The 27,066-nt window shown below is 42.1% G+C and overlaps 1 protein-coding gene across 3 annotated transcripts in view; it reads right to left on the reverse strand.

The window, feature by feature from the left end:
• Positions 1 to 27,066, reverse strand: part of MAMDC2 (MAM domain containing 2) — a 147,770-nt gene that overhangs the window by 39,637 nt on the left and 81,067 nt on the right. For all 3 annotated transcript variants that reach the window (XM_077907357.1, XM_077907349.1, XM_077907362.1), the window contains exons 6-9: positions 26,226 to 26,482; positions 22,319 to 22,412; positions 15,773 to 15,916; positions 12,735 to 13,000 (exon numbers count right to left, since the gene is read on the reverse strand). In XM_077907357.1, coding sequence (XP_077763483.1) covers positions 12,735 to 13,000; positions 15,773 to 15,916; positions 22,319 to 22,412; positions 26,226 to 26,482 — 761 coding nt within the window. The remainder of the gene's footprint in view (positions 1 to 12,734; positions 13,001 to 15,772; positions 15,917 to 22,318; positions 22,413 to 26,225; positions 26,483 to 27,066) is intronic.

A 27,066-nucleotide genomic window follows, 5' to 3' on the forward strand; every position in this document is an offset into this window, starting at 1 on the left:
AGAGAACACAAGCAGGGGGACTGGCAGAGAAAGAGGGAGAAGCAGGGAGCCAGACATGGGGCTGCAACCCAGGAACCTGGGATCATGACCTGAGCCAAAGGCAGATGCTTAACTGATTGAGCAAGCCAGGGACCCCAAAAGATATACTTTTTAATTGACAAGCTGAACAATACAAACAGTATACAGTATGGATATAACTATTATTAGGAACAGCATACTCCAGAGTATTATAGTTTTAAAATATTTAAACCTATTTGATAGACAAATGTGCTATTTTATAATTCTTAAAATTTCTCAGACTACAAATGAAGTTGGATAGATTTGTACATTTATTTTCCAGTAGTATTTTTCTTTTTCTTTTTCTTTTTTTTAAGTAATCTCTACACCCAATACAGGGCTCAAATTGACAACCCTGAGATCAAGAGTTGTATGTTCCACCAACTGAGCCAGCCAGATGCTCCCAGTAGTATTTCTTTTTTTCTGATTTGCCTGTACATATCCATTGCCCACTTCCTTATTACCTTCTGCTTATTGATTTATTAGGGTAAATACATATATCAAATATCCTAAGAGTTTGCCATATATGTTGCAAACTTTTTTTCCTGGCCTGACATTTGCCTTTCACAGACATTCATTAGGCCATCCTTATCTGAGGAATGAAACTAAGAGAGAATTAAATATCTTGGTTTAAAGACTAAGATGAAAAGGGTGGGCCACAATCGTTGTGTGTCCTTGAGTATTTATGGGTACACATGTAACCTGACGTTAGACAGAAAATCAGAGTCACCGCTCAATAGCAGTGCGGCAGGGGATGCCATGGGAAAGTAGCTTGGGGACTATCTGGAGTGACTTCTCTTAGAGGTGGGTACTGAAAAGATAGAGCAGAAAATTGCCAGAGAAAGTCACACAAGAGAGGGAGAAAAAGCTGGAGGTATCTTTTCTATGCAAAAGAAAAGATGGTGTTTTTCTCTGGGTAAAAGTCTTATTAACTTTTATGAATTGTCAATTTCCAAGCAAGTGAATGGAGCTCACAGCTCCCAAAGCCAGCAAATACTTTACCTGATTTAAGAGCTCAGAAAACCAGAGGATCCCTAGAGAATCTCAGTGTGAACATCAAAAAATAATGTTGCCTCATAAGAACTTGGGAAAAGTCTCCCTAAAAATGCAGCCATTTCAAGATTTGGAAATATTCACAGGATTAGGAATTTGAAAGTATAGAGGAGGTAGTGCTTTCAGGTTCATAAGCAATCCTTGGAATAAATGATTGCTTCATTAAGTTTGTTAATAAAACCATGGGGAAAGAATGCCTGTGATGTCTTTTCAGATTTCTCCACTGTGCTGGGAGGACAAATGTGGTAATCTAGCAATACCCCAGGAGATTAATTCCTTGGGAAAGTTCTAGAAGAATGCACTGATGCTACACTCGTGCAAGCTGTGTTGGCAACCAGCAGTTGTGCAAACCAGTCTTCCCAGTAATTCCCCCATAAGTTGACATGAAATGCAGAAGCCTTCAACTAATACCTAAAAGGAGAGAAAAGGAAAGCTCGAGTATCTCAACCCCGTGTTGCTCATATTTAAAGTAATTGAGAATTCCTGGATTGACAACTGACACCAAGTCTAGCTTGAAAAACTCAAGAGGAGTCTCCTTTTCCATACTTCGTCTTTTTATTCAGTTCCACATTAAAACTTATTCCACTTGACAGTATAATTTTCCTTGCTATGTATATGGAACTACTCTAATCTGTTCTATAATGTGTTGATTATCTTGTCAATAGTTAATGATCTTGCTACTTCTACTTTGCACTCAGTGGCCCTACTTTAATTATACCAGGACATTAATATCCTAGGGCAGCCATTTCTCCATGTACCCAGACATCAAGAAATGTGATAGGAAATCTATCACCTTTCATATATCTTGTCTACACATTGGTTTTCTGGTTCCTTAATCCCTTTAGAGCAGGATGTCTTGTTATCCAATGGCCACCTATTTAGAAGTCTCCTCAGAAACTTACTAGACTTGCTCTTCTATTTGAATGAACTTCTAAGTATTGACTTTAAGACTTTCAGAAGCCAAGATATTTTACATCTAGTTGCATTTTCATCATTAAAGGGCAAAGTTAAAAGGAAGATTTTAAAAGCACAAATCCAAACCACAGACTTAAATTTCATCAAGTTTTTTGCTAAAAGGAGAAGATTATCCCAAGAGGAAATAAGGAGCTACAGAGAGCTCTCCACAAGGGCTGTGCTACACAGTATGAAAAGACAGTTGTTGACATTAAGATGCCTAAAAATGTAATATGTGGTAGAAGAGATGTGGTGGGTCACCCAAAAACATATCCTTATTACACAGAGAGGTGATATGACATTCTGAATTACATCATTAATGCCTGAGTCAAGACTCGAAGCCAAGTCTTCCTATTCTACAAATCTCACGCTAATAAGTAAGACATGAGTTATGATTTATTAAATATTCAAAGAGGAAGAGGCACTTGAAATGGGACTTTGAGAGAAAGGTAGGGTAGGATCTTCTCAGGCATGATGATTCCTGTAGCACCATCAGTGGGAAATAGTTGTTGTTGATAAATACTTTGTAGGAGGAAGGCACCGGTCAGAAGGTGAGGATTTCAGAAATAAGAACCTGCACAGGAGTACAGACACTAATTGAAGATGTGTTTTCCAAGAAGTTTGAAGACAAAACATGGGATTGGGTGGTAATTTAAATGGGTAAAAAAGTAAAAGGAAGGTTGGTTGTTTGATCATGTGGCCAACATAGTTTGGCAGTGTATAAAGGACTGTGGATACTGAAGGTTTATGAGAAAGAAATAATTTAGGAAATAAGGTCCCACAGGTGACAGTATGGTGAAATCACACATATGGATAGACTGGTTGGTTTTGACTAAGAACAAGGGTAATACTTCCTGTCACATGTGCCAGGCGACCCATAGAGGCAAAGGAGGATTTGGGGAGAAACAGAATCAAAGGAGTTTGTGTTGAAAGCCTTCATCCTTTTGGGACATGCATCTGTGAGGTCACATCCTGAGACTGAGGCAGGGAGAATCAAGTTGGAAAGTTGCAAGTGAAGATGAATCTGAATGTCTGAGGGCAGAGGGTGAGGAAGGAAGTCACTGAGAGGAGAGAGGAATAAAAGGAAGGCTCTCCTATTAGCATGGAGGGGACATTGGAGAGCCAGTGGTATTTTCTCTAGCTGTGCTGAGACCCCAGAGAGGGAAAGGAGACGAAAGTAGCTGCTGAACACTCCCAGAAACTGAGGGGACCAAGGTGGGAGAAGCCTGAAGCACTGGGAGAAAAAGTGAGAGCATCATTGACCACACCTGCAGAATGGAGGCTAGAGAAGCTGTGTTGGGGTCCATGGAAGGCATCCAGAAAATCAAGAAGCCCTGTAAAACCCCCCATCAGTCATTGGGAATAGCAAAATGATTCCAGGTAAGGATGGAAAGTTGGTGCTAAGAGAAGAGTCACAGCTTTTGGTTTTAATAAATATCATCATAAAAAGCCCCAAATCAGACTCCATATCTACATGTCTTTGTGTGTCCTTATATCCACTCAAGCAAGCAACTCCTGCCTGTAAGTGGTCACTCCTATTCCTTGCAGGACAGATGGCTCAGGTGCTGGGCTAGAAGTGATCATGGTTTGTATGATCCAAAGGCAGAAACATCTTGCTTCTTCCTTGGACCTCTGTGCTCTTCCTTGCCATCAACCCTATTCATTGACAGTTCAGTTCCACTTTCCAACTATTTGTTGAGTACCCACCCTGTTACAGAATTATGTTCACATTAGAAATTTAGAAACAAATGAGACAAGGCTCTCTGTTCTCTAGAAACTTACGGTCTGATTAATATAGACAGGCAGGTAAGTAGATAATATGCTATGATAGTAGTAGTATAATGATGCTAAGAGGGGCAACAGAAGACAAGAATTCTATGTTAAACACCCTAAAGGAATTCCTCCTTATATGAAGTTCAGCAGGGTTCTTTAGTGTAGGATTTACCAGAGTTTCTAATACGTTACTGCTCATTGTGAATCTTCACATGTGTACAAGGAAGAGAGCTAGTGTGCAAAATTTCCACCACAGAACATTTTTTCAATGAACTACTCAAATGATTTGTACTATGGGGATATCCTGAAAGTGCTGACATAAGTTTCTTGTGAAGTAAAAAATTAAATGTATTTATATTTTCTCAGACTGGCCAGATAGGGGTTCTCTCCAAATCCTTAAGTGACTTTTAAAGTTTATTTTTTTTTTAATTTTATAGCAGAGTAGACTCAGAAGGTTTGACCATTAACCCAAAGATCATTAAGCTGAGCTCAGATGAAACAGAATGGCTGGTCATTCTCTCATTAATGGACCAGTTAACAATTTTTTTTTCCAAAGGAAATATTTAACCAACACAATCTTGAGTTGCTCCCAGTGCTTCTAATTAACAGACCATTTGAAGATCTTTGTTAAAGAGAAAACTAGCTTCGGGCCAGGAGATATTGCAGGACCTAATATATATGCTATAATGACCAAGAATAATTTTAAACTAAGGATTTGAACACACAAAGGCTAATGTCTGTGCTCTCTCTTTATGGAATTTCTGATAATGACTCCAGTTTCTCCTGACATTTGGTTTTTAGGGAAAGCATTTTGGAGTGAATTGTTCTCTCTCCTTACTAATGTCCCTAGTGTATAAAGGTCTCAAGGGGACTCTTGATAACCTGCCCTCCATTTAGTAATGTGCTGGGGAAAAACCGATCAAGAAAACCATTTCATGACTCATGCCTTTCAAAATGTTTCAAAGACATTAAAAAATTTATTATAAGCTGTTCATGACTGTAAACACAGCCGTGTCATTAAGAAAGCTTAGTACTATTAAAATAAAGACTTAATCCTGACTTTATTTTTAGCTTAAAGAATACTGCACAGCAAAAATCAAGAATTATGCAGAATTGTCCACATACTGTAGAGGTGCTGCCTATGAAATCTGATGAGGATCAGGACATAGAAAAAATATTCTTTAGTCTCAGGCATTCTCTCTCTCTCCTTCTGTCTCTGTTCAGTTAATTTAATACATGCTGTGCTAAGGGCTTTACTTGACACATTTCATTTGTTCTCCACCATAATCCTTTGAGGTAAGTACTACTCGTATACCCATTTTACATATGAAGAAAAGTGAGGCTCAGCAAGATCACATGATTAGCCCAAATTATGAAGGTGTAAGTGGCAGAGAACCCACTCACGAGAACTCTTAAGCATTACTCTGTATTTCCCTCTACCCCAAAGCCCTCCTTTGTCTGTGGTGGCCCACCATAGATTCCGATCCCTTGTAGAAGCCAAAGTTATTTCTAAAATAGAACTACTGGGCATTAATGATAAAGCTCTCAAAAAAATTTTTTAAAGATTTTATTTATTCATGAGATAGATAGATAGATAGATAGATAGATAGATAGATAGATAGAGATAGAGAGAGAGAGAGAGAGAGGCAGAGACACAGGCAGAGGGAGAAGCAGGCTCCATGCAGGGAGCCCGACATGGGACTCAATTCTGGGTCTCCAGGATCATGCTCTGGGCTGAAGGTGGCGCTAAATCGCTGAGCCACCCAAAGCTCTCAAAATTTTTACAAATCTTGAGTTAGGTAGGGCTGGGCTCTCTTTCTTGCCAATCCTATGCCTTCAACCAGGAGAGGGCTGAGGGGCATAAAGTCCTGGTATAAAACAACATGGATTCTGAATTCAAAAAGACCTGGATTTACTTCTCATCTCAGCCAGCTCTGTGTGCTACCGAACAATGTCCTTAATACTCTGCCTCAGCTTTCCTCATCTGTTAAGTGGAGCTATACTGCTTCCTTCCTCAGGTGTCACAGCATCAAATGAAGCAACATACATCAAGTGCTCAGTATGGTCCCCGGCACCCAGGGAGCATTTTATGAAGGTTCCCATTGTTGTGGGCAGCTGTGCCAATAGTACACAGAATCTGTCCATACGGCTACTTTGCTAGAATGGCCTCAGGGAAATTGTTGCCATTGCTACCATTTCTTTAAAGAGCTATATATTAGAGTTTCCATCAAACATTAGACCGTCCATGGAAATAGCAGGTAGTTATTAATTGAACCAGCCCATTGTCCTTAAAACAGTCTGGATAAGGACTTCTAGGGGAAAGAAAGGAATGGAAGCATCCAGAATAGAAGGCATCTGGGAAAGCACAGATGAGGCAGTGTGTATATATTAGGAGTGACGGAAGAGAAGCATGTAGGGGAAAGGCCAATGGTTTTGTCTTCTTTGAGGCCCGTGCTGCCTCTCACTCAGCTCAGCTCTGGACTCACATGACTCATTCAAGAAAGCAGGTTATACTAACTAGCAAAGCAAATATAAGGGCTCATTGTCATTATTTTGAATATGCAGCATAGATACTCAAAAATATCTACTCAATGTTTTCTTTTTTTTATGATTTTATTTATTTATTCATGAGAGACCCAGACAGAGAGAGAGAGGCAGACATAGGCAGAGGGAGAAGCAGGCTCCCTGCAGGGAGCCCTATGCGGGACTCAATCCCAGGACCCCGGGATCATGACCTGAGTGAAAGGCAGACGCTGAACCACTGAGCCACCCAGGCGTCCCTCTACCCAACATTTTCACCAGTGAGAATTAGGACCAGGATTAAGCCAGGTGTAGTCAAAATTTTAAAAAGGCTTTTAAGCCAGGACACAGGTATGAAAACATAGCTGTTCACTCTGAGTTAGGTCCTGACTACTTGACCAGCTTTAGGGTGGCGAGGGCATGAAGCAGTGGCTCCTTCCTACAACAGTGCAGTAAGCTCTGAGCTTAGGCATTCACTTCTGCAGAACATGACGTTGGATCCATTTGATTCTGCATCTAGGGTGGCCAGGACACTAAAAGGAAATGTCTCACTTCCCTTGCAGGAATGTGGTAAGAATTAAATAAAATAGCAGAAGGTGCCTATGCCTCAAGACACACTAGGGAGTCTCACTTTCTGCAGCTGCTCAAGAATAAGCCTTCTCTGAGACTGGGTAGAAACCTTGAGCATCTAAAGACACCTGTGCCAGGGGTGCTTGGGTGGCCCAGTTGGTTAAGCATCTGACTCCTGGTTTCAGTTCAGTCCCATGATCCTGAAGTCATGGGATTGAGCCCTGCTTTGGGATCTGGGCTTGGTGCAGAATCTGCTTGGTATTCTCTCTCTCCCTGTCCCCCCAAGCTCCCCTCAAATAAATAAATCTAAAAATAATCTTAAAAACTAATAAAAACCCATGCCAAAGGGCATCCTTCAGAGCTGGATAAACATGGGTAAAATCCTGCTATGCCACTTACCAGCCTTAGAAAGTCCATTTGTTCCTTTTCTTAAGTCATTTTTCATTGTTCTTTTCATTAGTCATCTACTTATTCATTGTCCACATAGATATCAAACTAAATTTATTGAACAAAATTTTTCTGATGATCTACTTTGCACCTGGCACAGTGTTAGATGCTGTAGATACAGAAATGGACAAGGCTGACAAGGCCCTTGTCCTCAGGAAGATTATATTTTTGTAAGAAGAGAGATGGACAATGAACATTTAAAGTTTCCCAGGTGATTGTGCCAAGGGTCAACAAACACTGCTCAAAAGTCAGGATCTGAGAGTCATCCCACAATTAGTAAACAGTTGTGATCTAAGTAGCTGTTAGGTTTAGGGTTCCAGATGAGAAAGGTAAGGAAGAAACAGGTTTATAAGAATATGAGAATATCATTCAGCCATGAAAAAGAACAAAATCTTGCCATTTATAACAACACAGACCTTGAGAGCATTAATGCTAAGAGAAATAAGAGAAAGGCAAATGTCATGTGATCTCACTTATATGTGGAATCTAAAAAAGAAAAGAAAAGAAACCCAAGTGCATAGACAAAAGAGAACAAATCAGTGGTTGCCAGAGGTGAGGGGTGGAGAGTAGGTGAAATGAATGGAAGGAGATCAAAAAGTACAAACTTCCAGTTATAAAATTAGTAAGTCCTGGGAATGTAACATACAGCATGGTGACCGTAATTAACAATATTGTATTGCATATTTATTCATTTAAAAAAGATTTTATTTATTTATTCATGAGAGACACAGACAGAGAGAGGGAGAGAGAGGCAGAGACACAGGCAGAGGGAGAAGCAGGCTCCATGCAGGGAGCCTGACATGGGACTCGATCCCCGGTCTCCAGGATCACGCTAAACCTCTGAGCCACCCGGGCCGCCCTGTATTGCATATTTAAAAGTTGCTAAGAGAGGAGACCTTAAAAGTTTTCATCACAAGGGAAAAATCTGTAACTGTGTAGTGACACGTTACGTGTACTGTGGTGATCATTTCACAACATATACAAATATTAACTCCTTGTTATATGCCTGAAACTAATATGATGCTATATATCAACTGCACCTCAATTTTAAAAAGTCCTAAGATTGCAAGCCCATAATAGGTGGGATTAGGATTTGAAACCAGAGAGACTCCTGTGTCTTTGCTCCTAATCAGTGTGTTATACTGTCTCCAAGATGATGAACAAGAGGCTTAGGATGCCCAGGGAGCCCTAACTATTCTGGGGAGCAGGGTCAGAGAAGCACTCTCTGTGGAAGTGAGGTTTAAGCCATGATTGATTTAAGAAGAGCCTAGGCAGAGGACACAGGGTGTATAACTATCCAAGGTAGGAGAGAGGTGGGAGTTCCTGGAACTGAACTCGCAGTGTGGTTAGAATGGAGAGAGCAGGAGGTGAAGCTGGGGATGGGGTTGGTGTCAGAGCACACGGAGTCTCTTCACTAAAAGCAACAGGAAGCCAAAAGGTTACTCCGGGGTGGGGAGGTTTGGAGGGCATTTTGCTCATAAAAACTCTACTGCCAGGCAGAGCACAGATGGGAGCAGGACAAGAGTGGCCTGCAGGTAAGGTGAGAATATAATTTCAATTTTCAGCATCAACTTATAGACCAATGGTTCTCATCCAAGGATGGTTTGGCACTTCTGGGGCCATTTGGAAATGTGTGGAAATAATCTGGGGTTGCATTACTTGCAGATGTGAAAAACCGAGTATTGTGAGGGACGCCCCTACCGGAAGGCAGAACTGTCGTCTTCCAAATGCCAAGGCGACCCACACTGGATATCCAGCCATTGGCAACACCAGAAGCCTTCACTGTAGGAACATAAATATTCTAAGCCATGACAATGTAAAAGCTATTGTATGGCTTAGAGACGGTGACAAGAGAAGGGGCAAGACAGGTGAAGGGAGATGTAGATGTGAAGATTCATTCATCTTACATAGGAGGCTGTTAAGAGACACTATCTAGAGTTTACGGGTCCAAATATAGATGGTTACATGTATTAAAGTTGTAAAGAGCACCAAAAGTGAAAAATACAATATAACCAAAAATTGTGAAGAGAGAAAAAAGGAGAAGGAATAGTATAAGTAAGCTAAAGTCCTTATCTTTCCTCGCAGGGAACACTATTCAAGTTAATGAATCAAGAAATGGATGTGGAAATACAATATTTAAAATTAAAGAGGAAAATATTCCCAAATCAGGAAGAAAACCACCAGAAAAAGAGGTGCAATTGGAGTTTGAATTCAGGAGGATGGAGTAGTAAGGGCAACTCTGACTTTTCATTTTATCCCTTCCCTGAAACGTCATTTGCATCTTACTTCCACCTGTATATGTTACATAAGTAAGGGCCCCCATGGTGGCTGTCAAATGGCTCTCTCCCTCTCTGAGGAGCTGGTTCTGTTCAGCAGGGACCTGCCAAGAACTACAGGCCACCTTCAGACGTATGTCGAGTTTTCTGGTGGTGAACTGTACTTTCTCCTCTTGGGTGTTGGGGCCAGATGTATGACTAGTTCCTTCCAAGGCTGAAAGAACTTCCCTGCCCCCACAGGGTCCAGATCCCTTTTTCCTCATGTGGTCGGAAGGGAAAAAAGCAGCTGCTGGGAGGGTCTGGAAGGCAGCCCAAGAGACAAACGGCAAGTTGTGCAGGGAGTCCTCACTGGCTGAGGGGCTTGCTCCCATTCCATGGCATCAGGTAAAAGCAGGGACACACTCTAAAGGAGCGGGCAGGTTTCTAGAGGTTATGGGGGGACAGGATGAAGTAGGGTGGGTGGGGGCATGAGCAAGAATTAGAATCCAGACAGCCTGAACCTAACCATCCACTCATCAGGCTGGGTCTCTACTTGTTATTATTTTTTAAATGTCCAATTAGTTGAACTATTCTATTTTTCTCAATGAGACCCTTCCATGAGACAGTGAGATTGGACTGTTGTTAGTTGCTTACGTATCTGTATTTTAGTCTTCTGTTGTCTGTGATCTCCTCCTCAAGGGCAGGGTCTGAGCCTCACTCATCTTTATAACTCCTGCCCTGAGCATGTATCTAATAAATTCTGGTTGAATAAAGGGATAAATGAATGGATGAATGAATAAACAAATGAAAGTCAAATGAATGAGTAAAATCCTTATTATATCCCCCAACTTTAAAAAAAAACATTAGGGGATCCCTGGGTGGCTCAGTGGTTCAGCGCTGCCTTTGGCCCAGGGCGTCATCTGGGAGCCCTGGGATCGAGTCCCGTGTCAGGCTCCCGGTGTGGAGCCTGCTTCTCCCTCTGCCTGTGTCTCTGTCTGTCTCTCTCTCTCTCTATGTCTATCATGAATAAATAAAATCTTTTTTAAAAAAATAAAAAAATTTAAAAAACATTAGCATAACAGGGTATGGAGTATAATGAATATTTCTTTAGTTCCTGGTGTGTCCCTGATTATGTGAATCTGGTGCATGTCTGTTCCTGTGTGTGTGTGTCTGTGTGTGTGTGTGTGTGTGTGTGTGTGTATTACCATACTACTTGCCAGAGTAAATAACTGGTAATGGGAAACAATTTAAGCCTTTGGGATCCCTAAGAGGTGCAGAGAGACTTGGATACCTCCAGGACTAACAGATCAAAGAGGAAATTCAATGACATTGCAAAGGTCAGATGACATTTATGGAAAGATAGACTCACCCAGGAAATGTTTGGAATTGGCTAGGCAATAAGATTAAAGAGCATGAGTCTAGACTAAGAAGAAATGGGAACCTCACACCAGAAACATCACCTAGCTTCTCCTATCATCCAGGGGGCAAACCAAATATCTCACTCTAGCCACATGATCAATATACAACGGAGTTAAGAAGGGGAGGCCTGAAATAACATTACCTGTTTAATTAGCATAAAAATAAGACAAGTTGTGCCTATGAGACTGTGATAAAACTTGTATGCTTACGTTCTGCTAGAGGTATGGTAAATTAGCTCAACCCTTTTTAGAAGTCAGTAAGTCACAGGGCACCTGGGTGGCTCAGTCGGTTGAGCATCTGACTCTCGATTTCAGCTCAGGTCATGATCTCAGCACTGTGGGATCAAGCCCTGCATTGGGCTCCATGCTCAGCAGCCCAGCAGGGAATCTACTGGAGAGTCTCTCCATCTCCTTCTCCCCCACTCATGCACTCTTTCTTAAATAAATAAATAAATCTTAAAAAAAAAGAAGCCAATTACTGAGACTGCCATGTCATGATAATCACAATTTCTTCTTGCCTAGCCATGGAAAAGAACTTCGTAAAGATTTTCAAAGATCTTTGATTAATCACTGTGAGAATTTAATCATGCCCTTGTGGGTACTCCAATGCACTAAAAATAAGCAAGCATCACTGTGATAGGAATGGTGTCCCAAATTTCATTAGCAGATGGATGAAGTTATGTTCTGTCTGGATGGTTATAACCAGCAAGCAAGCCTAAGCCATTAAAGTTTGTGAAGAAGGTTCTACTAATCTTCTAGGTTTGTATCTTTCCCTAGGGAGCCTGGGTAATTCCTGGTTAATAAACGTGATCAATTGATTGGATTCATTCATTTAACAATATATTTTGAGTTCCCATTGTGGGGATTTGAAGAAGGGGATCTCTCATATCTTTTTTTGAGTGCATTCTTGCTCAGAGCAAGTACTTGAAAGACATTTTCTGGTTGAATGATGGGCTGAAACAAAATGAATTTTCCCATACTGGTTTCATATCTGGGTTGTAGTCGACAGAATTTATTACTTCTGTAAAACTTTCTTAAGTTTAGGAGTTGTTAAACTTGGGGAGATTATAGTTTTCTTTTATATCCCCCTTGCAGTAAATACTTCTTTGTATTCTCATTGCTATCAGAATCAGCGGCTGATGGTACCCTTACATAAATTCTCTCCATCTGGGCTCGCTCTCATTTTTTACTGAGCTTCTCTACCTTGTGTTAAGGTAGAACTTTAAGCTTTTGAGCTTAAAGCCTCAATAAAATCAGGCTCACTGATTTCACCCTTTAAAGTAATTTAGTATTATAAATTATAATACAGTGATTAGTATTCCTATGTGTGTCATACATGTGTGCATGTGTGTGTGATACACACACACACACACAGAATTGGGGCTTCAAATTAAAGTTTAGCTGTTGAACTTGGACTATCCATGAATTCACCATCTTTGGTCTATTCTCAGGGAATCTGAGAAATAAACAAGCAAACACTCTCGGTGGCCATGATTCTGAGACAGAAAACTGAAAAGAATTTATAGGTAATATAACTTGTGCATGGCTCAGATAGAGTGTAGCGGTGGGGCTGTCAGAAGAAAAATAAAACATCACCATTTGAAAATAATTAAACAGAAATTCACTAACCCAGCCCAGAAACCAAAGATGAACAAAGGGGCAAAGCATTGCACTGGCTCTACTATACCTTGGTAGGCATGGGCTTCTTGAAGGTGATTTCAGCTTGCATCCAAACACCCCTTGGAGACTCCAGCACAGACCAAATTTTCTCTTGAACTACGTGGTTCTCTTCAAAGATATAAACTGCCAGGGTGTCACTCATTTTTAAAAACCCATAGATGGCGTAATAAAAACGTAGACAATACTGCAAGTTTCCTGGCAGGGAGGGACCGTAGAGCCTTCCAATGTAGCCAGGCTGAGATGTAAACTTTGTGTTGGCCAGCAAGTAGTACCCTGCAAACAGGACAAAACATTTAGGCTATCAGTGATGAAAAATTTAAATAATCTAGGCCAAAGTGTCAAGTGGCAAAATTTGGTTAAGAGCAGTAGAATTTGCCAACAGAGACTATTTCCATGGGTCTTAAATGATAGGATGCATTATGTAATATCTGTGGCTTAAGTGACAGGATATATCCTGTGACTCTATTATCAAAAAAACTTCTTCAATTTCAGTAAACTTCATAAACTAGTATAGATTTCCATCTGCAATATGCTCAGATGCTAGTCATCAGTTAGGATTTGTGCTTCTCATGAAACAAAAGGGATGAAATCATCTTGGAGCTCCAGCTGTCTGGGTCAATCAAGTGACACAGACTGAGTACCTAATACTGGGTCCTAGTGACAGTAAGGTCCAGAGTAGATTTTTCCTTCTTATTCCTGCAGTGATTAGTGGAAACAGATCACAGACTGGTCTGATAGTCCTTCGAATTTTGATTATTTTACATGAGTATTCTTAGGGACTGATCTGTGTCATCCCCAAAATCGATTTTGTTTCAGCCTGCCATTCAACCAGAAAAGATCTTCAAGTACCTTCTCTGTGCAAGAAAAGGGTCCAAGGAAGAACAATTATTTCCTTTAAATAAATAAAAAAAAAAGAAACATAAGGTCAAGAACCTCCCCTCCCACCTGCTCCATCACCCCTACAGTAAACTTAAAACAGATCCACGTATTCTAGAAAGCCTGGGTAGAAAAGAAAAAAATAATATCTATTTTTCGTTCTTTCCTTTTTCTGCTCCTCCCCTCATCAATTTTCCTTCTGTTCCCTTGGTCTTTGTATTTAGTTTGGTTTTTTATCCAGTGATTTAATTCATCTGACAAAAGGTTCTTGGGTTATCTTATATAAGTAGTGATATGGACTGAGTGATGTCCCCCCACAAATCCATTAGTTGAGATCCTAATTCCCAATGCAACTTTATTTGGAAATTGGGCCTTTAAGGAGATAATTAAATGGGGATATAAGGGTGAGGCCTTAATCCTACAGAACTGATGTCTTCACAAGAAGAGGAAGAGACACCAGAGACTTCTCTCTGTCTTTACTGGTTTACATAGAGTGAAGGCCATGTGAGGTCACAGTGAGAAGGTGCCATTTATCTACAAGGCAGAAAGGGAGATCTTACTAGAGACTAACCCTGATGGCATCTCAATCTTGTGCCTCTAGCCTCCAGAACCATGAAAAAATACGCTTCTGCTGTTCAGGTCACCCAAGCTGTGGTACTTTGTTATGGCTGCCCGAGTGGACTAATACAGATGGCCATGCACAGCCAGAACAATGTTTTTGAAACCCGAATTGAATTCTACTCTTCTTTTACTTAAAAACTTTAAATGGTTTCTCATTTCCTTTATAAAAAAATCCCAAATGCTCCCTCTGGCCTGCCACACCCATGGTGTATGTCCTAACATCATGTTCCTCCACTCTCCTGCCCACTGCAGCCGCTGTAACCCTCTCACTGCTGGGGCTGTCCAGCTCTTCCCATATTCAAGGACTTCACAGATGCTGTTCCCTCTGCCTGGATTCCTCCCACTCTCCCAGCTAATACTCTCTCCTCTCAGGATCTCTCTCCTATTCTCTCTCAGAGCCCACTCTTCATTTCTTCCATAGCACATACCGCAATGTGTAAATTATAAGTTTATTTGTGTATATAATTGTCTAACACTTCTCCTGCTCATTGAGATTATTGCTAGCCAGTGAGAACAGGACCTGATCTGTTCACTAGTGTATCCTCCAGGAGTGAGTCTGGCCAAGGTGACAATAGGTCTTTGTAGTGCCTGTATTTCTATAAGTTAAGCAACCTGTAAGAAAAGAAGTCATGATTACAAGTATAAAATTGTGAGGGCCCCTTTTAAGGCCCTTCCTAGGGCCTGTGTGAGTACGCTACTCTGAAATTGAAGTGTCATCAGAGTGTGGTGAGCACACCCAGTGCCCAATGTATAAATAGCCATTGAATAAATGAACTAGACACTAACCCTTGAAACAAGCTCTTTGCACCAGTCTCTACAGAAGTGGGCTTCACAGGGGATGCTGTCAAAGTAATTAGGTAGCTAATCCTTACACAGGGGAGCTCAAATTGGTTTTCTTACAGTTCTTTGTAGACATAACCATCAAGTGCCCCTACCCCCAGCCTTTTCCAATAGTTTTTATAGCCTTTAGTGCCGTACAAAATTATTTTTCATTGAGTAAAATACACATAACATACAATTTACCATTGTAACCATTTTAAAGTCTACAATTCAGTGGCATTTAGTACATTCACAATGTTGGGCAACGAGTGCCACTCTCCAGCTCCAAAATATTTTCGTCACCCCCAAAGGAAGCTCTTTACCCATTAAACAGTAACTCCCCAGCCCCTTGGCCACCAAGAATTGGCTTTCTGTTTCTAACGATTTGCATTTTCTGGATGTTTTATGTAATTGGAATCTAATAGCTTTTTAAAGATACTTATCTATCTAAAGGGAAGAGCAAGATAATTTCTAAAGGTTTGGCTGTTTAAAGAACTGGCAGACTGTTGTGCAAGCATAGCAACCTAAATGCCAATTTTTAAAAAAATGGCCAAACATATGATTACCAATCATTTTTGCTTCTTTATAGCTGCCTTTTCTTTCTTGCTTGCTTTTTTTTTTTTTTTTTTGTAAGTCACTGTCTTGATTGGTGTGGAGTAAGAATGGCAGATGGAGCATGAACACCATCCCAACCCCCAGCATCCCCACAAGCACAGACTCCTGATTTACCAATGCCTGATGTGTGGTCTCCAGCCCGATACATGTTTGGTTTTACTTTCACCCGAGTCCAGCCTGGACCTTCTTTATCTTGATAAAAGTTGCAGAGATCTTCCTCAAAATTGCAGCTGGCTTCCATGGCACTGAAAGGAAGCTCTGGACAAAGGAGAACCAAAGTGAAAATGCCAGACCCAACGATCTCAAAGGACTACATCAACTGGTTGACAAATACGTACACATTTGAGCCAGGGAGACCAAATAAAGAAAACACAACAAAATATTTTCACCCTAATGGCATGCTGACAGGTTAGCATCAAACTAACATCTCAGCATGACAGGAAAATTGTTCTTTTCCTCCCTAAGGAGATGGAGGGAAGGAACTCTGTTCATACTCTCTATAAAAAATAAAGAAGTATATCAGACCTCAAAAGAAATTTCCTTTCATAATGTAAAGACTGGGAGCAATTATTCACATATTTCTTCACGATTCAAATTCATTCATAGAAAATTAAAGAGAAAGAAAAAGGTAAAGATTTTAAGGAACTCTTAATTTTTCTCTTAAGACAGGTATTTTAGAAATAATATTTTCCAGAAATAATTTTCCTTTGTTGATCAATCTCAGTGTCACCAGCTCAGCCGCTGTCTATTTATAATTGACACTAGTAGTAGGAGCTGATCTGCTTGAAGAAAATCATTGCTTAGTATAAACCTCGCTGTTCCAAAAAGTCACACCAATTTCATCACCCGGTATTATTTTGGCTTTTGCTGAGTTCTGGTATCATTTACCCTGGTCTATAAATACTACCTCATTCCAGATTGCCTGGAGTGAATGGAACATAAAAGATTTCTGCTGTTTTGAGAATAACTTGGTACTGCAACAAGTGATTGTAAATCTCACTGTTCAGATTGTCTGAGTCCAGAGGGGATGTGACTGCCACAGTTTGGGACACATTTAATGTAGCCAACTGTGATCCGTTCTGCATGCTGACATACGCTGGCCTAAGTTTTTAGGGCCAGAGAAAGAGAAATGTTCTAGAGAAATATTTGAGTTCTGGGAGCAGTGACATGATGAAACAGGAAGCTGATAATGGACAGAACCTCACTATACTCTCAATGCTTCAATTTCTAAAGCAAGAAAACCATCAAGTGGGCTGAGGAGCTGGCCCAGATTAAAGGGGATGGAAGAGGCATGACAACCAAATGCTATAAGGGACCCAACATTCAATCTTGGTCCCAGAAAGCAAAGAGTTATAAAAGACAGGATTGAGGGGATCCCTGGGTGGCTCAGCGGTTTAGCGTCTGCCTTCGGCCCAGGGCATGATCCTGGAGTCCTGGGATCAAGTCCCGCATTGGGCTCCCTGTATGGAGCATGTTTCTCCCTCTGCCTGTGACTCTGCCTCTCTCTCTCTCTCTTTCTGTCTCTCATGAATAAAAAAATAAAATCTCAAAAAAAAAAAAAAAGACAGGATTGGAATAAATTAGTATGTGGCATGAGTTAGTTGATAATACTGTATCAGTAGCTAAATTTCCTGAACTTTATAGTTATTTGATGGGAGTTAACTCTGGAAAATGCACTGGGTTTTAGAAAATACACACTGAAGTATTTAGGGGCAAAGGGGCATAATGTCTGCAACTTACTCTTAAATGGTCAATAAGGTAAATCTGGTAAAATGGTAATAACTTAGACCTGGGTGAAGCTTATATGAGAGTTCTTTATAGTATTCTTGCAAATTTTGGCTGAGTTTAAAATGACATACAAATAAAGTTTTAAAAGCATGTAAAAAGTGATCACCACCACATTAGAAAAAAAGAATTGGAACAAAATATTCCTACATAATTGGATTCCGATTGTATGTTAGGTGACATGCCCTAGCAAGTGTGCAAAGTGAGCACCCTGAGGAACCAGAGAGGAGAAAAGGAAACGTAGAGCATTCTCAATGCTTGAAGACTGGTGGGTTGGCCCACGCGTTGCTGGGCCTGGCTCTGTGAGCATCAGGGAGTATCTTTAAGCCACGAAGATAAAGTCTTTGAAAAATGAGGATGATGTCATTCACATGAGTCTCCTTTGACACCAGCCTCCCTATGCAGATCTACAACCAAGGGAAACCCTATATTGGTCTCCAGTCTTAGTTACCCCTTGCTACCTGGTAATGAAAAAGTAGTTGAAAATGCACCATTGATAGCTGTCTGGCCCAGAAAATGGTATGGCACTCCCAAAAGCCAGGCACACAGAGAACGGCAGGTCAGTAAAATCACTCATTGGGAATACATCCCCAGGAATATTCCCCCGGGCAGCCACAAGAGAACCATAACCCATTTACTATGTGTGCAGGAGAGGTGAGAGGTGGTATTAAAACTTGAAAGTAAGCACAGATCAGTTCTCTCCATGGTGACAAACTGAGACACTCAGGAAAGATGTTTCTGAGAACATGATTTTATTCCTTTGCTAAATACCTAGCCCTAGAAATGGATTTGTCTGGGGTCCTGAGGAGGCCTGATAAAAAGAAAATCTCAAAAGCATAACTGAAAGCCTAAATCTCTTCCACCCTGAACACTGCTTCTGCTATGAGACCGCATCTAATTCCTGAAGAGGGGGCCAGAGGGCCTATTTGTGACCTAAAATGAGCACGCCAGAGATCTGGGGTGGGTGGAAAGCTTTTGCTTAAGGCTGGTTTCAGAGCATATGGGCCAAGTGGCCATGACAGTTGAGCGATAATGACCCCTTTGAAGCATACGGAGGAATCAGAGGCAGTTGGAAGCCCTTGAACATCAGTCGATCAGAAAAGAAAAAAAAAAAAAAAGGAAGAAGGCCCTTTGAGCAAGGTGCCAAAAAGCATCACAATGTAAGATGTAATTACTTGCTCTCTGACACTTGAGCTTTTTGGAAATGAGAGGTTCTGAAGATCCTCTAATCAGGTGAAGGGTGCTGCTGTTGGAGAAGAATCTTTGGCAGCATGTCCCACCCTGAGGTTCATGGAGATGGACTCCGTACCAGCCTGAGAACTGTAAACGCTCATCAGCAGGCTTTGGGATCCTCAGCCCCTGCAGCGCCCTGGAGATCTGGGTACAGCGTGCTCTGTAGGCTGCTAACCTGCCACAGGAGTTTTATTTTAGCCCGAGCCAGCCCGAAAGCAGGCTGAGACAGCTCGAAGTTGGCTGGGAGACAGTGTGAGTAGGACCTGGCGCCAGACTGAGGAATCTTGATGGAGCAGGGGCTGGGGCTGGGCCACTGACCAGGCTGTGGAGATGCTTGAGGTCTGAGCTAAGGCCACTACAGCTGTAACCAAGGCAACGACCAGAGCCAGGTTTCTAATCAGATATCAAAAGGGCAGTGTGTTGTTGGCAAATGGGCATAAATGGCATTTAGGCCCAGGAAGACATCTTTGAGGGTTATATCCACGAGTGTCAAGACCCTTCCAGTCCCTGGCATGGGGCTAGGGTGGACCCAAGCCCCGAGAGGAGATTGGGCCTATATATGGCAGAGCAGTGGGAGTTCTCACTTTGGGGCAGAGCATTAAGACGGCATCCCTATAAGTGGAATCACCTGTCAGCCATTCAAGGCTTTACAGTTTAAAATGAGAGCTTATTCCCATGGTCCAGGCGCTAAGCCAAATGTGGTGGAGGACAGAGAGGTTGTGGGTGGGAGAGGCTTGGAAAGGGAACTGCCCTAACTCAAGGAGGGGGCGTGGAGAGGTCTCACTGTTCTCTGGCAGCATCTTGGGGGAATACTTGGGGAGCGACATGACACTGGTGTTTAACACCTGTGACTCTGTGATGGGTCCCAGGTCTGGGAGATTGGATTAACACTAAGCCCAACCAGATGGTGGGAACGAGACGCTTCATATGTTGAAATAATTCCTGTCTTGGCCTACTAAAGGGGATGAGGGAAGAAAATGCTAGATCCAGCTGGGAAAAGCAGAGACAACAAGTCTGGAGCTAACCAAGATAAGGAAAAAAATGTTGGCACCTGTTATGAAACAGAAGGGCATAAACTATTTGTGAAATGTAAGATGAAGTATGAAAAACGGAGAGCTCAGCTTCTAAGACTCAGAATCTGGCCGACAGCTGCTGAAGGAACAGCACAAAGGAGGCTCCAGCTCACCCATTCACCAAAGCGGTGCCCTTTGCTGGTTCTCCTCAGTTTCAAGCTGACTCCCTGGTCCCCAGGGAAAGGATGGGCATATTTTGAAAGTTAAGTAAATCACACGAAGCCTCATGGCCAAGCATTTTCTGTGTGCCATATTCTGCTAAGGCCTTCACAGAAATTAACTCATCATCTTCCCAACTATGCAGGACAGATCCTTCTAACCTTGTCCCACAAATGTGGAAACAGAAGCTCAGAGAGGTTAATTAACATACCCAAGGTCACACAGTTTGCAAATGGCAGAGCAGTGATGTGAATCCAAAGTCCCGACTTTGGAGAACACCATGATCATGCAATTAAACTAGTTTAAAGCAAAGTTGCCAGGTTGGGAAGTTCTGAAGACCAGTATGGAACTTGGCTAACCTAATTACATGAAATTGTGAATCGCTGGTGGTCCCCGCAGAGGAAGGGCCTGTATGTGGGCTGAATTTTACAGACTGAAGGGCTATTGGACCTTTTAACAAATAGTCCTTATTTTGCTGGAATCTTTCTTTTCTTTTCACCAGTCGGTGGGAAAGCCCTCATATAGATTCTGTATCTTTTTAAAAGGGAGAGTGTTTTCAAACATTACTTGTAAGGTGGTTCAGTAGATACTGTTAACCTCTCACCTGCATCTTCACCCCACCATCAACCCTGTGCAGATACTGAATAAACACCCCTTTTTCCCATATGAATAACTTGGAAATAGAAAAGTTCAATGTAAAAAAATAAATAAAATAAAATAAAATAAAATAAAATAAAATAAAATAAAATAAAATAAAAATAAAGAAAAGTTCAATGTAAATGTCTGGTGACAAACAGGAGAAACTTTCCAAAAATAATGATAAAGGGGTTATGCAACTATGATAACACCACTGAAATACTAGCTCATGAGAGTAGGGAACTGTCCAACTTCGAGACCCCTTTAATCTTGGGGTTATAGTTTGGATTAAATCATTTTAATGAAAATATGTAAATATGCATATCTTGTCTGGTTCCATTTCGCTAGATCATTTTTAAAATTAGAATTAGAAAAAAATATTTGGTTTTAACACATTAGAGTGTTTCTCTCTAATTTGGGGGTAACACTTTAGCTCAAGTAGAAAACATTATCTTTCTCAGTCCCCTTGCTTGTGAAATGTATCTGAAGCCCTATGAAATTAGACACCAACTCTATCTTAAGTGAAAGTCATACTACAAAGGCCAGGTTCAAAACTTTACTTCATGCTCTAAAACTCAGAATGAGGGCTCATTAATAAGATGGGGCAATCACTGCCTCCCTGGGGCCTCTCAAAAAAAAAAAAAAAACACTAAAAGCTAAGGTCAGTTGCATTAATCTGGGTTATCATGAATATAGTGTCATCCTTCATATTCTGGAACATTTCTTTTTTTTTTTTTTAAGATTTTATCTCTTTATTTGAGAAAGAGAGATAATTAGAGAGAGAATAAGTGGGGGGTGGGGTGAGGGAGAAGTAGGCTCTCTGCGGACAGGGAGCCCGACACAGGGCTCAGACCCAGGACCCCAGGATCGTGACCTGAGCTGAAGGCAGATGCTTAACTGACTGAGCCACTCAGGCACCCCTAGAACATTTGTTTTCTAATTTATTTTGAATCGATTTGCTTCCCTTTTTTCCAGAAAGTAAAAATTTCCTCTCTTTTCCAAACACTAAGTTTATGGAAATTACAAAATTGGCTGCGATAAAAGAATTTGAGGATTTACTTAGAAAGAGAAATTAAATTAAGTACATACTATAAATATCACAAACTGTCATAGAGATACTGTACACCAAATATTAACATCTTTAAACATGGAGACATTTATAGGTCTTGAGTACATAAAATTAGAGTTTTTATAATCCGACTTGAGAGTTTGAGAATTTTTTCCCACCCACTCAGCCACCTGTACATGATCTAAGATATCCTTTAAAGAGAAAGACGAGGGACACCTGGGTGGCTCAGTTGAGTGTCTGCCTTCGGCTCAGGGCGTGATCCCAGGATCTGGGATCCAGTCCCACATCGGGCTGTTTCTCCCTCTACCTAGGTCTCTGCCTCTTTCTGCATGGAGCCTGTTTCTCCTTCTGCCTAGGTCTCTGCCTCTTTCTCAATCTGTGTCTCTCATGAATAAATAAATCTTCTTTTTTAAAAAAAGAGAAAGATGAGGAGGGAATGTGTTTGTATTTAATTTTCATTACCTAGTAGATAGGGACGGTGAAAGCTCCTTAACACATGACAACTGGTCTGTGATGTCAAAAAAATTAAATTCACTCTGTTAGGGGAAAAAAAAGAGTAATGTAGCAGAAAAATGACTACTTGATTAAATAATTTTTTAAAGGAGGAGATAACAGGAGAGGTGAGAAAATTAGAATTAAGTCCCAACCACAGGCATCTACAAAGAAAACTCCCTGTGTGAGCCAAAAGAAAAAGAGAATGCTTACCTGTCTGATTCTGGCAGTGAACAGGAGAGAAAGAAATGTCATCGAGAGCCACATATCCTCCTTTAGGACCATTGAAAGCAACTTCAAAAATAACCTGCAGAGGAAGATGATGTATTGCTACAGGTTTACAGATTTTCTGTTAGGCTTCAGAGCTCTCAACCATGATTTACAGATTTTTAAAAAAGATTTATTTATTTATTCGAAAGAGAGAGAGAGGCAGAGGGAGAGTGCAAACCCCAAGCAGATTCCATGGAGCCCAACATGGGGCTTGATCTCATGACCCTGAGATCATGACCTGAGCTGAAATCAAGAGACCCTCAATGGATGGAGTCATTCAGGGGCTCCTCTTAACTATGATTTAAAATAATGTGGCAGGGACACCCGGGTGTCTCAGTGGTTGAGTGTCTGCCTTTGGCTCAGGGCATGATCCCTGGGTCCTGGGATCGAGCCCCGCATTGGGCTCCCTGCAGGAAGCCTGCTTCCTATGTCTCTGCCTCTCTCTGTGTCTCTCATGAATAAATAAATAAATAAAATCTTAAAAAATCATGATGTGGCAGTCAAATCAGGTGGTGACAGGTTATAGGCAAATGTTAGGAATCATGTTCCTAAATCTCAAGCAGCTCCCGACTTGAGCCACCATTTCTTCTAGGGGAGGGAGTACTGAGCCCTGTGTTGTATTTTATTGGTGGATTTTTCCCCCTTACTTGAGTGTGTATCTCTCTCCGACAGAACCACAGAATCGACAATTTGCTAATAACCCACGTCATTACAGAAACAACGAACTACTTGGGGAAAGCAGGCCCGGCTTTCCAACTGCCCTTCACATGGAAGTAAGGCACTGTGGGATTCTTTCCCTTTTCTCACACATGAAATCCTCTGTGAGGGCTCTGGACAAGGATGTAAGATCAAAGACTATTACTTGTCTGCAAAGGCAAAATCAGGCCCCAAATGCTATGTATGGATGTCAGCATTTCAGCATGTCCAGGCACATCCAGATGGTTAGAAGGAACATGAGGTTTTTCATGAGTTCAACTCTCATTTTTCTCCCTTCTCTGCCACCGGCTTCTACTCTGAGGTCCATCTGCTACCTTCTGCTGGTGCCCCTGGGGATGGGGAGCAGTGCACACAGCGCTGCACAGTGGGGGATGCAGTGGGGAAACCACCCAAGTGTGCAGCCTACTCTGGTGAATTAACACGAGAGGATGAAACGTTGGCAGGGTCTGAAACTCATGTCAGGCAGGTGACATAAACACATGACATGAGCTTGGTGTGATACAGCAGGATCGGGTGCAGACTGCCCTGAAATGGGGAACCCAACCTCAGTCTATAGGGGCGCCTGCTTCTCAGCTTCCTCAGTTGCTAATGTGTGGGAGTTTGGGCCTGAAGTGTCAGGACCTACCAAATTGTCAAGAGGACCTGGATCTCTAGATTTCTCCTGGGAAATCTTTGGCTATTTCAGTGTTGGCCATTTATTTAAACACTAAAACAAACATGGAAAAAACAGGGGAAAAAACCCAACCCACTACTCTAGAGAGCAAATAGTTGTAGGCTGGACCTGACCCCTAGGCTTCTAGTTTTCAAACCTCTTCTAAAGAGAAGGGTGTCTTGGAGGCAGACGGACCATAGTTCAAATCCCATTTCTGGTACTACTAGGTGACCTTGAATACATTGCGAACCCTCTTAAGGCTTTGCCTTTGTTATTTATAAAATAGGCATAACCCTACTTTGTGGGACAATCAAGGAGATTAAATGAGATAAGGTATATAAAGCCCCCAGCACAGAGTCAGGTGCGTACTGAGCTCCGTACTAAATGCATGCGGATTTCTCCAGGTTGACTTCTCTGGAACTCCTATCCAGGTTTGAGCCTACTTAGCCACCAATGAGCCCCAGCAGGTTCCTTCCTTTCCCTAAGTCTTCGTTTCCCTAGTTTTGAAAGAAAGAGTGTGGACAAGATGGTCCTGTTCAGCTCAAAAACGGTGGTCCTACAGACCCTTGGATTCTGCAAAATCTAAGAGGGGGCCTGGATGTTTGCTGCTGGCAAAGGTGGGGGGAGGCTGAGAACAGAGGGGACAGACATGGACCAGTGAGAAGGGGCCATGGACTCCACAAACATAGCTCAGGTCCGTGACATTTCATTTTCAGGGTGCCCGCTGATAAAGTGAATGATGGAGCTTGGTCTTACTGAGCAGGTGGGGTAAGAATGCTTCTGATCCAAATTTGCAAATCACAGCCCATGTGCCAGCGTGTTCCCTCTTATTTGGAAAGGGTGGGGGAGGTTCTTAGATGTTTGTTTTCCTTTTTAAAATTCATTTGAGAATATGGTGACATTCAATTCACTGATTTCTGCGGAGCGAGTTTCTCTTGCTGGCAATTTCCACTAGCAAACAGTAGCAGCATCATGAGTCAGATTGCTGGAGCAAACGCACATGGGAACCCGAGGGATACATACTGAGGTGTAGTAGTGTCCAGGATTGTGACTTTTCAAGCACGGATGTAAAAGAAAATTCGGCAGAGCCGCACTCACACAAATGTTGCCCAAGGAGTTTATGGTCGGATGGAAGGAGTTTGCAAAAGAAACTGTCGTCATTGTGTGTGTGACTCATTTGACTTTAATAGAAGGAAAACTTTCTGAAACAGTATGTGCATTTCTTTTCCTCCCTATAACTCAAACTTAAAAAAATTTTCCACTGGCCTGCAAGAGCAAATCAAGGCCTCGTCAGACTTTGGGAGAGGAAAGAGCACACATCCAGTGTGCTATCTTTGGAGCTGTATGGGGGTGTAGGGCGGGAGCTGAAGGGGCCAAGGGAGTGGCAGGCCTGTCTTCAGTGGACAGAACATGTCACAAACCCATCCAATCCCAACGCTCTCTGAAGCGCCCCACATCAGGTGAGCAGATGGCATCACCAAAAAGCATGCAAAGAAGAATCCACTTCTTTTGCCTTCTTTTGCACTTTAAAGGGAACTAGAGGAGACCTTAGAAAAGCACAAAGTGAAAAGGAAGGAATATGTATAAATCTGTGGTAACTGAGACTCTACATACAGCCCCAAATCTGCAAGCACAATGTTGCACCCATTGATTCTAGTAGCCCTCTGGAGTCCTCAGACAGATCTAGGCATCTGCCTTCAGCTCTAGGTCAGAATTTAGTCCAGAATTTTCCTACGTGCCTGGCACTCACCAGCTGTATGACCTAGATAAAAAACATCAAGTGCTGGGGCTCTCTTTTTTTTTTTTTTTTCTCCTTTCTTATCTGTAATGTGGGGATAATTTTATCTACTCTGGATTGTCGTAAGTGCTGGAATATAACATAGATACAGGTGTGTATATGTGCTTAGAAAGAAGGCGCATAATAACAAACACCACAATGTTAGTGTTCTCATCCTTGCAGGGTCAGCCTGGGCCGTTTTAGCATGTTTTGCTTTCCTAAATCTTCTCATTCTTCTGCACTGGATATTTATCACTCACATAACCATAAAAAGTTTTAAAACAAAAGCACCCAGGCTTGATTCAAAGTGGGGCCACAATCATAAATCTCTTATTTTTATGACATTCTTTATATTGTAAAGGTGGAGAGAAGAAAATAAGTTGGCTTTTTTTTTTTTCTTTTTTCCTTCTCTCTTTCTCTGGAAGACTCTTCCCTCCAGCAAGGGAACGCTTCATCCTAGCTCTCAGGAATGGAAGTTCACGAGTGGGTTTCACCTAGAGGGTGTTCATCTCTTTTGCCTCGCGATCACAGTGTGAGGTTCAGAGGGGACGTGTGCCCATGAAATATAGTAGGCAGCAGGAAGACAGAGGGACAAGAGAAGAAGAGGGAGAAGCAGAGGGGGTCTCAGGGGGTGGAGAGGAAGGAAGATAAAGACTCCCGGGCCTGCTGCACCCCCGCAGAGGGTCCGGCCAGGGCACACCTACCTCCATGGGGTAGGGCGCGCTGAACTCCACCTCAGCCAGATTCCAGGCAGCATTCCCTGGCTGGCCCATCTTCCAGATTTCCTCGTAGAGGCCAGCCCCATCCCGAGTATAGAGGGAGAAGATATTGTCATTCCCCTGCTGGAGCTGGTAGTAAAATGACAGGCAGCCGGACATGGGGGCTGTGGTCATCGGGGAGATGAGCTGCGCTACCTCCTGGAAGTGCTTGACGTAAACCGAGTCCACATACATGTAGTGGCCTGAAAATCACAGGGTGACACATAGCGTAAGGCAGGCTGGCGGGAATTAGGCGGGGGGGGGGGGGTGGCTGGTGGTGGTGGTTCAGGGGACACAGTGCAATGCTAGGATTTGCTCCAAGGCAATCAGGGCGTGTGTGTGGCAAAGAAGTGGATGAGTTAGGGGCGCACGAAGTCTGGCCACGGGCCGATGGGGGTGCTTGCTGGGAGGGGAGTGCACGGAGCTCCACGTGCTCTGCTAAGTACAAGACCAGAACCGTCACTCTCTCTCATTGCCCGACTTTGGGTAGAAGCAAAATACACAGCTACAGAGGTAGATGCATCAGCTGCAGAGCACTGGAATTTTCACAAGCTGAACGCAGCTGTGGAAAGAAACCGAACCTGACCCCAGGAGGGCCCTGCTTCTCCCAAGGCTTCTGTGAGTTACAAGACTTCTAAGAACATACTCAGCATACCAGCTGTTCCTAAAGGGGCACAGAGGACCCTCCTGTTCATCTTTACAATACACACAAAATGTGGGCAAGTCTTTTTTTTTTTTTTTAAGACTTTATTTATTTATTCATGAGAGACAGAGAGAGAGAGAGAGA

Source organism: Canis aureus, chromosome 1 (assembly GCF_053574225.1).
Source record: "Canis aureus isolate CA01 chromosome 1, VMU_Caureus_v.1.0, whole genome shotgun sequence".
Lineage (NCBI taxonomy): Eukaryota > Metazoa > Chordata > Mammalia > Carnivora > Canidae > Canis > Canis aureus.